Source organism: Culex pipiens, chromosome 3, assembly GCF_016801865.2.
Source record: "Culex pipiens pallens isolate TS chromosome 3, TS_CPP_V2, whole genome shotgun sequence".
NCBI classification, from domain to species: Eukaryota; Metazoa; Arthropoda; class Insecta; order Diptera; family Culicidae; genus Culex; species Culex pipiens.
In genome coordinates this window covers 184,583,429-184,599,709 of record NC_068939.1, presented here as the reverse complement: position 1 = coordinate 184,599,709, position 16,281 = coordinate 184,583,429, and the positions used below count along the sequence as shown (strand labels likewise).

Sequence of the window (16,281 nt, the reverse complement as noted above, 5' to 3'; positions counted from 1 at the left end):
TTTGGATCAGTGTGTGTCATTTCTTTGTTAGAAATGTCACACGCTTTCGATTTTTTAAATTTTGCAAATCTAATTAGCTAATAAATTCAACTACATCCAATCAGAACAGATTAAAGTCATGCCAATTTGGTGCTCGCAGCCAATCAGTGGTGTGTTGCTTTCTGGGATGCTGATGGGATGGGATGACCAACTAAAAATACTGAATAATGTTAGTTAACCAAAGTTACTCTAATGATGATTTAAAAAACTGTCTAGGACACTAATAATGTTAAGTAAAAAAGCAAAGAATCAAGAAGAAGCACGTAGCAGTACGGTTACGCGTTCCCCTCGCCTTCGTTTGCCAGCAACTTACACGAGCCGGAATGCCCAGTTTCTTGTTTACCTGGACCCCCACGCCGAGCTTCTGGCCGGTGTGGCGCGACGTTTGCTTCACCAGCGTGCAGATCAGCTCCGACTGGAGCTCCACCATGTCCAGCGCTTGCTGGAGCGCGTTCTGGGCCAGCACGACGTGGTAGTCGATGCCGGGCTGGTTCACCGCCACCGACATAAACAGTTGGCAACTCTGCAAGACGTGTGAGAAAGAGTGAGAACCGTGCCTTCGAACTTGAAAGAGGGGGTCGGTACCTTGAACAGCTTGATCGCTTCCGACTGCAGCGTCTCGGAATGTAGTGAAGTCAGGGGTGAGGTTATGTTGTCCTTGGTGTGGAGCAGGATCGGATGTCGCCACAGGACGCAATCTGAAGAGATTTGAGGAAATTAGTGTCTGAGAAACGTCAAAATGGTTGTTATCATACTCGGATCGCCGTCGGTTTCCATCAGCTTCTGGATGAGCTGCTCGTACTGCGTTCCAGCGTTCGGACCTCCACCGGAAACGACCGTCAGATGGTACAACCAGTTGTCCCGTTCTTGCTTGCCCGGCAGAATTAGATACGTTGGACCCTGGAAGCGTTCAAACTCCTGATAAGACTGATTCCAGGTTCTCCAAACTCCAACAACTCACCACTCCCTGATGCTGGGGGTAGATGGCCACGGTAAGTCGCGCCTGGCTCTGGGCCTGATCTTCGCGCTCCTCCGAGTCGGAATCGGACACGTGTTCCACCTCGTCGACCCGGGCGTCCCGCATGTTGATCTGTCCCAGTGGGTTCTGCAAGTAAACAATCAGATCTTACGACGTTCTTCAAATTTCAATCCACACGCGTGACTCACCGTTTCCCCGGGCGCCTTAAAGTACAGGAACATCTTGCCCAGCAGGACGCACCAGCACTTTTTCGCGTGCCCGTTCTTCACCTTCGTGACCCAGCCCTGCACCGTCGGCTTCTGGTCGTCCCGGCTGAGCAGCAGCTTGGTGGCGTTCCGCCGCTGCACGTTCTGCAGCACCCGGATCCAGTCGTCCATGGTGGCGTTCGAGTCGGCCGTCAGGTAGTACACCTTCTTGCCGGTGTCGATCTCGAACGTGGACGCGCCCTCGGCCCGGTTTATCCGGCAGGCCTCGTCCAGCGCGATCGTCCCCTGGGGCTTCCGGTGCACGTCGTGCTGGCTCTTCCAATACGTGAGCTGGCCGTTCTTCAGCACGAACCACCGCTTGCGCCACGTTTTCAGCTTGCCGCCGAGCTTGGCCAGGTGGCCGACCTTGAACGGAAATCGAGTCGTTTGAATTTAAAGTGTCAACTTTTCCCAGTGTGATCTCACAACAACAACAATGATCTTGTTTATGTCTAGAGTTTTTTTTGAATAGGTCCTATAAACATATGAAAGACAATAGTTTATTGGTCCTTTTCAAAAAAAACTCTGGATGTTTTCTGAATTTTAACGCAGATTGATTGTCAAAAGTCACAAGTTTTAAATGTAAACTTTTCCTAGTGTGGTCAACTTTGTTGACATCAGCTGTCAAAGCTGCCCAACAACAACAACAATGAGTGCGCTGCATCAACTTGAAGTTCTACGCGTATAAAATCCAGGATAAATCCACTTTCGCTTGGCAAACGGTCAGAAGTTGAAAACAATCTGAAGCAGTTGGGAGCTTTGGTGCAGTTTAGAACAAATTTTTTTCCAGCTGTGACAAGATACCGAAGTTGTACGCAGATTTTATCGATGAGAGACTCGACTGCTATGTTTGCAAAAGTCCAAGCGGCATGAGAGTGAGTACACCCTTACCAAAAATCTTTTACACCCTTACCAAAAATCATGATTTTTTGAGTTCCAAATCCCACTTTTCATACGAATTTTTCAGTTCAACCCATATAACCATTTTTATGGTTGTAGTACCTGAACTCAAAAAATCGTATGAAAAGTGGGATTTGGAACTCAAAAAATCATGATTTTTGGTAAGGGTGTAAAAGAGCAAACACAGAGTAAACCCAGAGTGACCAGTCCGACGAACTGTCATTTCATTGTTTGGCTCCATAAGGTTTGCTGGTAGCAGGCGTGCGATGTACCTGCGATGTACCACCAAGTTGAACCAAAAATCAAGAGGCAGTGCGAACTCTGTCTTACTCTGTGGAGCAAATCTGATTCCTCTCGGTTTCTCCTGTTCCTCTCTCTCTTGTGTTCTGTAACTAGAGCGAACTGAATCAAGAGAAATCCTGAAAAAAGAGAGTTGCTCTCTTGCTCACTGTCTCCGGTCAGACAAGCCTCGTTCCGTAATCGTAACCTACCTTCTCGAGCGTCTCCATCTTCTTCGGGGAATCGGCGTACGAGGTGCGCATCAGCAGGGACGGCATCGACGCGTCCATGCAGGTGTTCTCCACCGTCGAGACCGCGTCCGGCGGTATCGCGTAATCGTCCGAAAGCCCTGATTCAAAGGACATTTCTGAAATTACTTTACGATTTGATGGGGGGGTTTCGGCAGATGGCGTGTTTTTTTTTTGGTGTTGTGTGGGAGGATTGTTTCGGGAAGAAGGAAGTTGGTGTGTGTTTCAGCGTTCGAATGAGCGACAATTGTGACGAAATGGGTGGGAAATAAAGAGAAAATTAATTAAAATTATTTATTTGTGGTTTTGGAATATAGAGATCACTCTGCTAAGCTAATGGAGACCCAGCGAACCAAACCAAGGATCTTGAAAATTAGGGGGCAAAACGCAACACTAAGCAGGAATATCTAGCTTACAATTTCGATCTGAAGCGTGAAGGGAGGATTTTGCGGCAGATTAACTCGGGATTATTAATCGGTGGATAGAGTGTGTTAGTGGTGTTCAAAAGCCAATGTTAGCGGTAAAGAAGCAAATTTCCAAAATAACTTCCTCGATCACCTACCTCGCGTTTTGTTCTTTGGACTTTCGGAGCCGGACCGCTTGGCCGGGCTCAGACTAGAGGAGGTTTTGAGACTCTTCGAGGGACTAGAGGCACTGCCGGACGTGCTCGTCTCGGTGTTGTCCGTGCTGGTCGAGTTGTGCGAGTTGTGGGTGGACGTGGCACATGTCATGATGGCACCATGATCCTCGCCGTCGCTGCTGTCGTCGCTGGAGTCGCCCGTAAACGGCATCGACCGGATCTGGGAGGCACGCTGCGAAAGAAAAAAAAATACAAAAGTTCAGCAATCTTCAACCAACCTCAAGGATCGTTGACGAATCTCACCCCTTTAACGGTGGCGTAAACCGGTACACTAATATCACAGTATCCACCGGACACGGTCTGCGAGCGGGAGTTGACTCCGACGCTGGACGTCATGCCGGATCCGGACTCCTGGTCCTGAGATTCGTTCTCGTCCCCGGCGAGGCCATCGTTGGCCACCTAAAATTGCGTTAACTTCAAACACAGCCCAATTCCATGAGACAAAAAGCTACAAACCTGGTAAATTTTGGCCTCCCAGCTGGGAAACCGGTGCAGTGGAGGTGTCGGCGGACGTGCCGTCCCTCCCAGATCGGCAACCGAGTCCGAGGTGGTCGTACTAGAGCCCCCACTGGGCAGGCCCTTCAACCACGTGGGCGCCTTCTCCCGCGAGGGCGTATAAATCTCCGCGTAGTCGTGCGCGGCGTCCACGTCTGACGTGGGACTCGGCTGGTGAGGGTGCGGATGAGGGTGTGCGTGGTGGTGATGGTGGTTGTGGTGATGATGGCCACTTCCGCCAGCTCCCGCTCCACCACCCGCATTAAGGGGTGTGAGGCTAAGGCCGTCGACGGCGGCCGCTAAATCTCTAGCTAATTCCTGAGGTTCCATCGAGAGGTTCCGCCGGTGATGGTGCACCGTAGACGACGCCAGCAGGGACCGGTGCTCCGGGGGATCCAACGATTCGCTCCGCCGCCGGCCGCTGCGTCGCTTATAGTCCTGTACGTCTAAGCTTAAACTAGATCTAACCGGTTGCTGTATACTATGTCTACTGCTTTGGGTGGCGATGTGGTTCCTTAATAGCTCTAACTGTTGATTGCACTTGATGTTCTGCTCCCGTAGCAGCTGGTTCTGCTCTTCAAGCTCGCGGAGTTTGTTCGTGACCCACTCCTTAATCTTCGCCGCTTTCGCTCCAACCTGGCGGGCGTCCTGCAGTCGCAGCTGTTTCTGCTCCTCGACGGCTGTTTCGAGCTGGACGATTTTGGCCGGAGGTTCCGTGCCACTTCCGGACGGTTTGGCGCTGCCACTACTGCTGGCACCAACGCCGCCGCTTGTGCTCGCACTTCCGGCTGGCCCAGTTATTGCTTGTGACTTGGGCCAGTCACACAGTCGTTGCTCCATGGCCCGGACCTGGAAGAGAAAAAAAGGGAAAGTTTGATTAGATATTTGTTGGGTTTAAATCTTTTGAAAACGCTAAGTGGAAGTTGAAGTCCAGATGACCTTTCGGATAAACAAATTTTACTAAAATGATGTCGCAGAACTTAAATTTGATAATTGTTAAACGTGAAAAATAAAAAAATACGAACATTTTTTTTGCTCGTGATTAATTTATCCTAAGTTCCCCTTTAGATAATCGAACTTCAGATAATCGAAACTTCAAATAATCGAGTATGGATTGTATTTTTCGGAATTGCATTTTTCTAGCTTTTCGTAGAAATAATTCAGATTTTATTGTTTGTATTGCAAAATGTAAAATTCTTTCTTCCATGCAAATTTCCATTTAATTTTAGGAGATGATCAAGCAAAGATGCTGTATTTTCCAATTTCTTTGGTATCTTTTGCAAAGTTTTAGGTTATGCCTAATGATAAAAGGTGTAACAAAATAAAATACAATATTTATTCAATTGTTTTTTTCTTCTTAAGTCGATTTTGACAAACTTAATGTGCTCAATTATTTCCGAATTTTCCTAAATAATATGATTAAACTAACTTTTGAGCTGTAGTGTATGGGAGGCGATTTTATCACTGTGTTTTTATAAAAATCTAAAAAATAAAACATTTTAACAACTATGTATTTATACAAAGTAAAAAAATTACGGTAATTTAATGGTGAGTGATTTTGTGTCAAAAAGTTACTCAAAAAAGAGGTAATATTCAACCAATCAAATTTTCAACCTTCTTAAATTAAACTTTTTTTCTGTGTATGTTAAACCAAAATTTTAATTATAATATATAAGAGAAAATACAAGTTATTTTGCACCGATTTCACGTTACACGTTTTTTGTAATATAAGTGTTTTCAAAATGTAAGGAAATGTTTTCATTCTTGTCGAGATCTAAAAATTCCATTCCAAAATTTAAGTTTTTTTTTTCTAGATCAGACAAAAAATGAAACAAAAATCAACTTATTATTTTTCAGAAATCAAATGGTTTATAAATTAACATGTTTTTTTTTAAATTTATAAAAAAAACCTAAACTTAACATTAGGCCTATTTTGTAGAAATTTTAACACCTCACAAAAAATTTCTTAAAATTTTCTAATTTTTTTTTTTGGGAATATGCTTAGTGCTTAGACCAAACCAAAACCAAACCCGAGGCCAAAAATTTGGAATAGATTTTAAATGCATTCGATATTTCAGTAAAAGTAAAAAAAAGTAAATCTTTCCCAGTTCCTGAGGGGAACACCCTTGAAGAGTATCGGGGCCGGCATTTACAAAGCGGATTCAGTGGCAGTTTCATTCTCAACTTAATGTTAACATGTTAAGGTTAATGTTAACATTCCATAGGTCGCCTCCCTAAGGTGTCGTGATAAGGTCCAGTTTGTGACGATACACTACCTTCCCTTTACTAAGCAATCGATTCCAGAAGGGAAAAGATCACCAGTTGTGTTGGTCCGAGTCGGGATTTGAACCCCGTTCTACCGCTTACGAGGCGGAAGCGTTACCACTGGGCTACGTGGCTCGGTCAAATATTTCAGATATTTAGATATTTCAGTGCAAAACACTTATTCTTTTTACAAAACACCGTATTTAAAAAAACACTTGCTTTTCCATAATTTGCAATGCAATTAAAATTATACAAAATTGTATATGTAAAGATTTTAACACCACTTTAGTTTTGTTATGAAACACTAATAATTGTATAAAATACCGTATTTCTTTTTTTAAATACTAAAATTTTTGAAAATTTGAATGACCCAATCTCACTCCCTTGACCCCCGATGATTTTGCGAAAAAAAAAATACTTGGTGGGACAATTTTGCGTAGAAGTACAACGATTGGGCAGACTTGATATTGTTTTTAATGGGTTTGCGAATAAAGTACTAGATTTTGTGTCTTTTTCTTTAAGTATACGTTGAACTAAACATAAAAATGTCAAAAACTCAAAATCCTCAAAAACTACATGTAACAATTATGGCAGTATACTCCCAAGCACTTATAAAAAAAAATTAATTTTGTACAGCATATTCAATCTTTTCTTGAACATGGGCATCAAGGTGTTATTTTCAAACAAGTGGTTAGAACGATTTCCATTGTTTTAATTGCTGCGGCTGTGTCCGATTTCAGCTGTTCAAAAAGATCGGAATCCTTCAACCCTCATAAATATGGACCTTTTGAATTGATTTTCTGAAAATTCGCTTTTATAGTATTTGGGTATATTTCCATGCTCTTTTTGTAATTTATATTAAAATGCATATAAATCTAGTCATTTTTGTCCCTTTTTACCCCAGACTGCAGTTCTGATAAAACTACGCTGCTTGATTTTGGATAAAAATATAGCGTTTATTATTTTCAAAATAACGGTCATTTTGAAAACAAATTTAAAAACTGTCTCAGTTTTCACAGGCCCTTTGCAATTCGAAATTATTGCTTTCATGCACATTTTCTTTGTAGTGGTGCTAAAAAGGCGTTGATTAGAATAGGTATCTGGGAGTGATTATAATAGGTTGATTAGGCTGAATATACAAATTTGATGGAGTGAATTAAAAATGATTTTAAAAATAGATTAAATAACTGAAGTTCATATTACTTTATACTAAAATGTTCAGAAAGAGTTGCTCTTTCTAATGAACATAGAAACTTGATGATTTAATTGAAAATTGCTTAGAAATTCTTAAATAAATCAAGAGTCGTGGCTTAATAGGCTGAGAATAGGTATATTTCCCCTAGTTCAGTTGTTTTGCAATCATTAGTTTTCAAAAAATCTAAGATCTGACAAAAACAAAAATTGTATCGAAAAAAAAAGATTTTGCATCGAAAATTTTCAAAAACTTTTAAAAATATTTCTTAAACCCAAACATGCTAAAAATGATTTTAAACGCAGGAGAATGTATTTTAATTTGATAACAGCTGGTTGCACTTGAATTTTCATTGAAATTTTGAAGTTTATTGTAAAATTATTTTTTTTGCCCCCTGATTTTTCGGGCCAATTTTTAAGGGGGGGGGGGGGGTCGAAAACTTTTAAAAATATTTGTACCAGCCTTATTTTAATTCCTGAAAATAGGTTTTTTTTTGAAATTTGCAAATGTTACGTGTTGATTCAACAGTTTAAATAAATTAGTAACAAAACTTTGAAAAATCAAAAACACAAACAGTAATCTTGATTGGCCAGAAGGGATTTATCTTCCGCGCGTAGCAATTAAAACTTTTGTCCAAAGTTAAACTAATGTGAGTTTCATCGACACAGGAAGCTTGCTCCAGCTGCATGCCGGTTAAGTTTAGCAAAGATGTGTGGGCCCTGCCTTCCTGGCGTTGTGCTTGTTGTGTTAGTCTCGCAAAAGAGATACCAACCGAGATAAACTTTGGCCGTTTATTGATTAGTCTAAAAAGTTTTTCAATTATGATCGGTGCGTGCCAGACGCTTGTTCCCAAGACGGGCAGAAATTTTCTTTATTCTTAGAAAAAAATGAGTATAATTTAAAGCTAGTTTCTGAGCAGTCAAAACCCCAAATAAAAATATATGGAAGAATAACAACATCATCTTACGTCAAGAGCAGAGGCCAAATTCTAATGCTGTTTTTCCCGTCCATCAAACTCACAAGCGAATATCATTCCTCCCCGTCCCGGACAAAGAACATTATTTATGGTTTCGAGAGAGAACGAGCGAGCGAGTAGCAAACATCAGCATTCGGAAAATTCAAAGCATTGCATTTTCCACTTATTCCTCTTCCTCTTCCTAATATTTTCCACTCTTCAGAAAAAAAGACACCAAAACAGTTTGAAAAGCAGCAGCAAAAGATGAACGAACTAAAAGTCGACAGCTCTGCGTTCTGAAGAGTGGCTGACTGACGAGAAGAAAGAAGAAGAAGAAGTGTGTGTAGGGTGATTGGGCAATTGTTGCTCCAAGATGAAGGAGTGTGCAGAAGTTGCCCGTTTTACCCTTCGCTCTGGAGAGCAACGACGCGGATGCCTGTCAAGCGCACACACACCCAGGAAAAGATGAAAAATTGCAGAATGCAAACACACGAGCGGGAAAAATTCTGCTGGGAAAAAAATCATGATGACTGTGGCAAAAGCGAGTCTGTGTTTTCAATAAGCTTTTGGGAAAAAATAAGAGCGAAAAAAAAAACACTAGCAATATCGTGAGGCCCCATAAAACAATATTGTGCAATGAGGAGGACACAGCAAATACATAAAAGGATTGAAATGATTGAATTCTATTGTTTGTCTAGTTGGTTCCAGTTTTAACTATTTTTTTTGGTTCTGACACAGAACATCTTATTTCTGGAGTGTATTTGAAAAGTTCCAATAAACCATTTTTTTTAATTTTTTGCTTTTTGGGTGATTTTGAAAACCCCTGACTCGAGGCGGTTTCAAATACGCCCAGAAAGCAAAAAACTACAAAAATTGTTTTTCCAATGTTTTTCCTCAAATATTTTTTAAAACTGGATTTTAGGATTTCTAAATTAAACTGAGACTCAATTCCAATTACGTAGCTCGACAGTTTTGAAGTTGATGTCAGTAACGCTTCAGTTTTGTCAAGGTATGATAGATATGGGTTCCCTGAACACGCTGTAATTGACAGAATTGAATGTTAGTGAATTCTCTGCCAATAAATAAAATTGTAAATTCGGGCATAATCTTAAGAGCGAGTCCACGAGCAAAGCATACCCATCTCGCATCGACCTCACCAATCTGCCTGAAATTTTCAGGGGTTGTTTGTACATATAAAACAAGCATCTGGCCAAAATATGAGCACCCTAATTCAACGGTAAGTAGAGCAAATCGGGACACAAAGTTTGAAGGTTCAAAAACGTCAAAAATCTTAAAAATGCTATAACTTTGGCAAAATTCTATACAATTCCAAAATTCAAAATGCATCTGAAAGGGCAGGGCAGGGCAGGGAGAAACACCCCAATTGGTTAAATTTAAGGGGAGTAATTGGCATTTTAGTGAAAAAATAGCATAATTTTCAAACTCAAATAAAAAAGTGTTCCATCCAGATATCAACTTGGTTCGACCTGCAGCTTGTAGGGGACATCTGGGACTACCATCTGAGACTGAGAACGCTTTGGGTAAGGCAGTTTAACATATTAAAGAGACACTTTTACTTTTAGTGAATTTTTCGGTTTTTGCTCGGGGGACCCCTTAGATCCCATTTTCTGGTGATAATTTTATCATATTCGTGTTCCTGAGACAATTCCACAATAGAAACATGCACAACAGTGTTTATTTTCATCAATTTTAACCCTTTAAAAAATGAAAGTTAAAAAAATTAAGAAGCTGTTTTTATTCTGGTGTCATCTAGTATCCTTGGAAACGAACTTGATTTTCAATAAATGTGAACGTTTGACCCTTTTGAAATGTTAGTCTTGATTCAAAAAAATTGAAATATTTTTTTCGAAGAGATCGGAAAATTTCACGAATGTTTCATATTTTAACATTGTAAATCGGACCATTAGTTGCTGAGAAATCGACATTAGAAAATGGTGGGTTGTTTGGGTGAGACTTAGAAAACATCAATTTTCCTGTTTTTAAACCTTTGCAAGGTAGTATCTCAGCAACTAAGGGTCGTATCAATAAAGTCCGAAAAAGCAAAATATAGAGAATTTTCTCAGCTTTTCAAAAATATTTTATTCAAAAGTGGGCAAACATGGGCACCATTTTTAAAAAATCAATAACTGCGACTATTTTGAAAAAAGTTACATTAAAAATGGCTATAACTTGAACGTGCACCACCACGTGTTTATCAAAATTTCACTAAATTACTTATCGATTGCAAATTCTATTTTACATAAAAAAATGAAACTAAAAAATTTTTGCGACCAATATTTCGATTTATAAAAAAAAAAAATGTATTGATTCATAAAATCATAACTCGGTCAAAGATTTTTTGCCCATTCTGGAAATTTCTGAAAAGTTGGCATTTGATGTCCTCGAAAACATATCAAAAAATAAAAAAAAAATAAAAATAGTGTTTTTTTGCAAATCAAGTTTCAGTGACAAAAATTGAAATTGAAAATCACCAAAATTTGTTTTACCGTGTATCATTTTTTTTTCAGTGTAGTCCATATTCATACCTACAACTTTGCCGAAGACACAAAATCGATCAAAAATTTCCTTCAAAAGATTAAGATTTTTGAATTTTCACATATCATTTTTGTATGGACAGCTGCCAAATTTGTATGGAAAATTATATGGACAAACTAATGATGCAAAATGGCTTCTTTAGGCATACCGAAGGCACCAAAAAAGTTTCAGCCGGATTAAAAAATACAAAAAAAATCGAATGACCGAAATCTCAGAGAATTGCTCATAAATAAAAGTGGGTGCGCATGGTTGCTTGAGATTATTCTGTACCACTCGAAATTTACAATTTTAGTTATTGGCAGAGAATTCCCTAAAATTCAATTCTGTTGATTGAAGCGTGTTCAGGAAGCCCAAATCTTTCATACCTTGACAAAACTGAAGCATTTACTGATATTAACTTCAAAAATGTCGAGTTGTGTTATTTATTTCCAATGTTGAATTGCTATGTTTAGTGTTCTCCAGAAAACTTCGAGGTGAACTTTTAGTCTAAATATAAGCTCATCAACCAAATTAATTTTTGGCATACTACTCGTTAAAAGAAAACAAACGGACCACTAATCGTTTCGGCAAACACCAAATTTACAAGGCCCTGTCATGTCGTGCCTTCCATCTAGAAAATTTAGTGGAAATAAAATACGTTCCGACACGATTCGCACTTCAGCAGGCCGGGCAGCACCCCCATGAAATAAGGTAATTTAGTGAAGGAAAAAATCTCACAGTAGTAGGCCACGCCGGGTTTCTCCGGTCAGATTGCTGGTTAAGATTAGGCGCCACCACCCATAAATATTCATACTTTTCGTCGGAGTGACCTTTGACTTTTTATTGACGTTTGACGTGGCGCCACATGTCCTTACAACCAACCAAGTGGTAGTTTTGTCAAATCGTCAAATAATTTTGTTTTCTCGAGAAATTTGCATGAGATGATGACCCTTTTTCGCCTGCTGTGAGCTAGCTTATCGGCCACTCCCCACAGTAGGGTCCCCTACAAGGTTGTTGCAGTGCAGCATGCCATGCTGAAATTAAGGTGGAGATTCGTTGTGGCGCACCCGTGTTCTGACCTACCCCCTGCCTGCTGGGGCACGTGCTGTAGTAATTTCCGCCTGCTACGATACACACTAATGGGGAACCTGGTGAGAAGTTGTTGCTACTTTCCCGTGATTTGGGGAAGAGCAGCGCTTCTTTGGTTGCACAATTTTAGGGGAATCACTTTTGAAAAGGGAGCATAATTAGAGTCTTTTCGACTCCATGGTATCGCAAGTCTTTCTTGCTGAAAGTTACAGCAGAACTTATGAAAGAAGCAAACGATAAGAAGTTCGAGAACGGGCGTGGCGTTTGCAGATGCAATCACGACGTGACTCACAATATCGTGCCCTAATGAGAAAAACGATTTGTTATCGCTTTATGGGAAAACGACTCGCATACTTGGACCGACCGACCGGTTGGATCGATTTGTGTGCTTTCCTAATGAAGTGGAGTGGAGACCCGTGGTGCTTCAATAAACATAAAGATCGATTCTATGTTTTCCAGTCTGCTGACGGTTAAATTAGGCGAAACATGGTCCCAACGGGGTGTGGGAGGGGCATAATTTTTATAACCCAAAAGCCGATTAGTCACCATTCGTGTAGAGTGTAGGTTTGCGCTGTTTATTTTAACGTAGACTTTTCCGATTTGTCACACCTCGTGGGTCGCGGCCACGACTGTGACAAATGGTTCAACACTTTCCGACTTTAATTGGATGTCGGGCGGCGCCCCACAGGGGGATTGCAAAAGGAGGCGTTGCGGGGCGTGAAAAAAATATAACAAGTCGTTTACACAACTCGAAATGACACTTGATCCGACGGCGGCGAATTATGTGTGTCGGACAGTCGCAAAAGAAGGGGGGAAAAATAAAAACGTAAACAAAGTCACACGCGCCCGCTTTCACAAACAGATTGGAAATGCACTTAACTTAATAGTGCTTGGTAATAATAGCAATCATGGTGATATTGTTTTTCCAACTTCTTCTTCTGCTTCGTCTTTTCCGGTACGGAGATTCTCGCACGTTTTCTTCGCACATCCAAGGCTTGCTCCGTGTGTTCATGTTCCATCTATAATTCATTTTTATCTTTCCCTCGTGAGATCTGTATGGTGGGCTCTGGTTTCGATGAAGATCTGGGCATGCCATGAGTCTGTGCGAATGATTCACGCGCACGCACTGCGTTTGAAAAACGAGAACTGTCAGGTCTACTTACATGCATGGGCCTTTTTTTTTGCTTCCGTAACTTTTTTGTCTGTTACAGAAAACTGATATATGGGGGTGTGTCTGTGGCCAGTAACAGTGTGCAGTGAATCACGTCGGTGGGAACTGGGGTTTTCTATCATGTGCGTTGGAAAAAGCTGTATTTTTCAGTGCAGAAAGAAAACCAATTTAAAAATTCAACAACGTGTTTTAGGGCAAAATTAAAAAAAATCATTGCTAAGCAGAGTTTTTCAAAGTCTGACAAGGTTTCATTTACGAGACCAAAAAAAGATAACATATTCGATTCATCTATATTGAATACGAATCCGTACCTAGATTTTTTTTTTTGAAGAGGTCCTATAAGCTATTGTGTTTCATATGTTTATAGAACCTATTCAAAAAACTCTAGATATGCATATTTTAAGCAAATGTTATTTGCGATACTTTGTAAAGTTTCAGATCCTTCTAGTACACATCATATACAGTCCAGACTCGATTATCCGAAGTTCAATTATCAGAAAGTTTATATAGGACTTCGGATCATCACATCATGAATAAAAAGAAATTCCTAGTTTGTTTTGCCTACTTTTAACATCAAATTCGAGTTCTGCGATACCTTTCATATTTCAATAGTTAATTGCCTACCCAAGTTACATTTTAGGCTTTATCAAAGCTGTCACAACCGCTATAAAACCTATCACCCAAAACCAACATTAAAACCACATAGTCGTAATCAGTCATGCTTTTGAACGGGTTCTCCGTTCGTTCCAGTTCACACAGCAACACGAAAAATAACAGCTCTAAGAACGAACGCTCGTCTCTAAGAAACGTTCGTTCAGTAGGCTTTTTTGAAACGAACTGAGAACCCAGTTCAGAACTTCAACATTTTCCTTAGATAAGACCTCAGTAGACTAGCTAAACTTCATTGACTTTTAATCATCTGTTTACAAGGCAGTACTGCTAGCTTAGTGGTAACAAGTAGGTTTAGTAATCAGAGGTACACAGCTAAAAAAGTAGTAATCCAGCTGCGTGTAAAAGACCTGGCTGTAAAATAAATATTGCATTATTTTATGCAATTTTATGTGATTTTACACCCTGAAATATGTAGCCCATCAGTATGAAAAACCTACTTGACCGAGCTTATATATGCGTTTATCCTTACAGCTTTTCATCGGTCTGATGGCCGAGTGGGCTAAGGCGCCAGTCCTTACTGTTGGTGATGGGTTTGAATCCCGTCGGTTGCAACTTTTTTTTTTGAGTTTGCAAAAATTGTACATGCAGTGTGTAATATTTAGTGTTTATTTGAAGAAGGTGATGTGCATGCTTCTGCATGTGATTTTACCATCGGATTTTTTGCTGTGTAGTGAGTTCGAGTCTCTTTTTTTCCTGAACATGAAAAGCATGAAAAAGTTTTTAAATCACGGTGACAATAAGATTTCGTTTCCATTTTAGTTGGAGGTGTATTCAGATGATTTTTAGCCTAGCCTCCCAGCTGGAGTTTCCCTTGATTTGTATAAAATGTAATTTCAGTGGGCGTCAAAAAATTGGCACCCAACCACAAAAAAAATATTACAAAAATTTGAGATTTGAACTCACTTCCTTTGAATACTGCACTGGCATGTTACCGCCGAGCTAACTAAGCTCTATAAAAATCGTTCTACTGCATGTTTATTTTAGCTAAACAGTTGCCGTAGAGAGCCTCTGGCTATAGGCAGTTCACAGAACGAACGCGTTCCAAACCTTGAAGAGAACGGCTTGAAAAAGTGCCGTTCTGTTTTTGGAACGAAAAGCAATGGTTCCTGCGCTGTGGGTTCAGTTCATTTTGAAGAATGAGAACGAACGCAGAACGGGTTCCGTTCAAATTGCATGACTGGTCGTAACAAACTCCCCAGAACCTCGATAAACCCCACTTAAAACCCAAAAGGACCTCCGCTAAAGGCTGTTACGGCCTATTTATAAAACCCACATAGGAGTTCAAGGCTTTACAACTGAATCCTAACAACCACCTTAAAACCTTAATACTTAATAAAACCTTTGTTAAAACCTTGTTAGGAGTTAGGGAAAAATGACATTTCATACGTCTTCATGCGTCTTATGACAAACAGATTTTATTCTGGCAAAAAATAAGTCTTCGTCTTGCCAAATGAAATAATGGAGATGGTTGTCAAAAATGATTGGAGGTAATTAAAATAATTTCAAAGCTTATTCCTCGCAATTGGTGGCTCAAATTCAGCTGCGGTTGAAATTTTATCGATAAATGTGGGGGAGATAGAGCCAAAAAAATCAACTCGCTTCATCAAAAATATTTCTTCTGCAAACAAAGTTTTTGATTAATTTTCTTATTTGCATTTTTTTTCGCAAAAAATGTTTAAATTATTTTTGAACTTCTATGGCTATGCTAACGATGTCAGAAATTTATCATAATTGTGTGTTTTCATCAAAATTTAATCAAATTTATGTTTTTTTATTCATTATTTTCTGCCAAGATGGCGGTCAATCATATTCAATCAGACCACGCGTTCAGCGCCATATTTAAGCATTGCTATTTGGCTGCGTTAAATGCTCTTTTAGGAGCTTATGGTTTTAAGTGAGCTTTCTGCATGCCTAATGGCACTTGACAGCTACAACACCCTTGGTTTTAAAGAAGCATGCGATAAAACCGTTTGGCATGGCATTGCCATCTGGTTTTCAAGCCTTTATTAAAACTTTCATAAAACCTTATTGAAAGCCAGTCGGCTTTTATTTTCACCAGGTTTTATGTCCGAGGCATAAAACCTTGTTAGAACCTATAAATTAGCTCTTGCTTATTGGTTGCGGTGAATACCCAAATAAAACTATTAAGCAATCAAGATGCTACCATAAAACCTCGATAAAACTAGGTGGTGGCTAGTTGGTTTAAAAATGTTATAAAATGCATTTTTTCCAGTATTTCATCGCCGCCATTTTGGCCACCATCTTGGATTTAAAAAAAATTCTAAATCACATTTAGCGTAGTTTGGGGGACATTCTTAAGCTCAACAATAAAAAATAAGACAGCGAAAAATACGCTTTTTTTTTGTGTTTCGATGTGAAATTTTTCCAAGGTCTTCGGATACTCGAGTCTGGACTGTATTCGATGTTTGAAACATTCAAATGTCAAATAGCTTTGTACCCATTCAATTATTTGGATTTTATACGAAGTTTTAAAAATTCACCAGGTTTTAATCGTTAGAACTTTTTTCAAATTTTGATTGTTTAAAATAATTTCTCTGAAATTTCAAGACGAACATA

At 39.8% G+C, this 16,281-nt stretch overlaps 1 protein-coding gene across 10 annotated transcripts in view; it reads right to left on the bottom strand.

Moving 5' to 3' along the window:
• The window catches only part of LOC120414335 (uncharacterized protein CG43867), a 309,678-nt gene that overhangs the window by 10,308 nt on the left and 283,089 nt on the right, over window positions 1–16,281 (bottom strand). For 3 of the 10 annotated variants that reach the window (XM_039575476.2, XM_039575480.2, XM_039575483.2), the window contains 9 exons: window positions 3,787–4,674; window positions 3,574–3,729; window positions 3,253–3,502; window positions 2,655–2,818; window positions 1,207–1,629; window positions 1,001–1,144; window positions 795–939; window positions 625–737; window positions 353–562 (listed from right to left, as the gene is read on the bottom strand). In XM_039575476.2, coding sequence (XP_039431410.1) covers window positions 353–562; window positions 625–737; window positions 795–939; window positions 1,001–1,144; window positions 1,207–1,629; window positions 2,655–2,818; window positions 3,253–3,502; window positions 3,574–3,729; window positions 3,787–4,674 — 2,493 coding nt within the window. The remainder of the gene's footprint in view (window positions 1–352; window positions 563–624; window positions 738–794; window positions 940–1,000; window positions 1,145–1,206; window positions 1,630–2,654; window positions 2,819–3,252; window positions 3,503–3,573; window positions 3,730–3,786; window positions 4,675–16,281) is intronic. The other 7 variants (XM_039575478.2, XM_039575481.2, XM_039575479.2 and 4 more) reach the window with 4 other exon arrangements.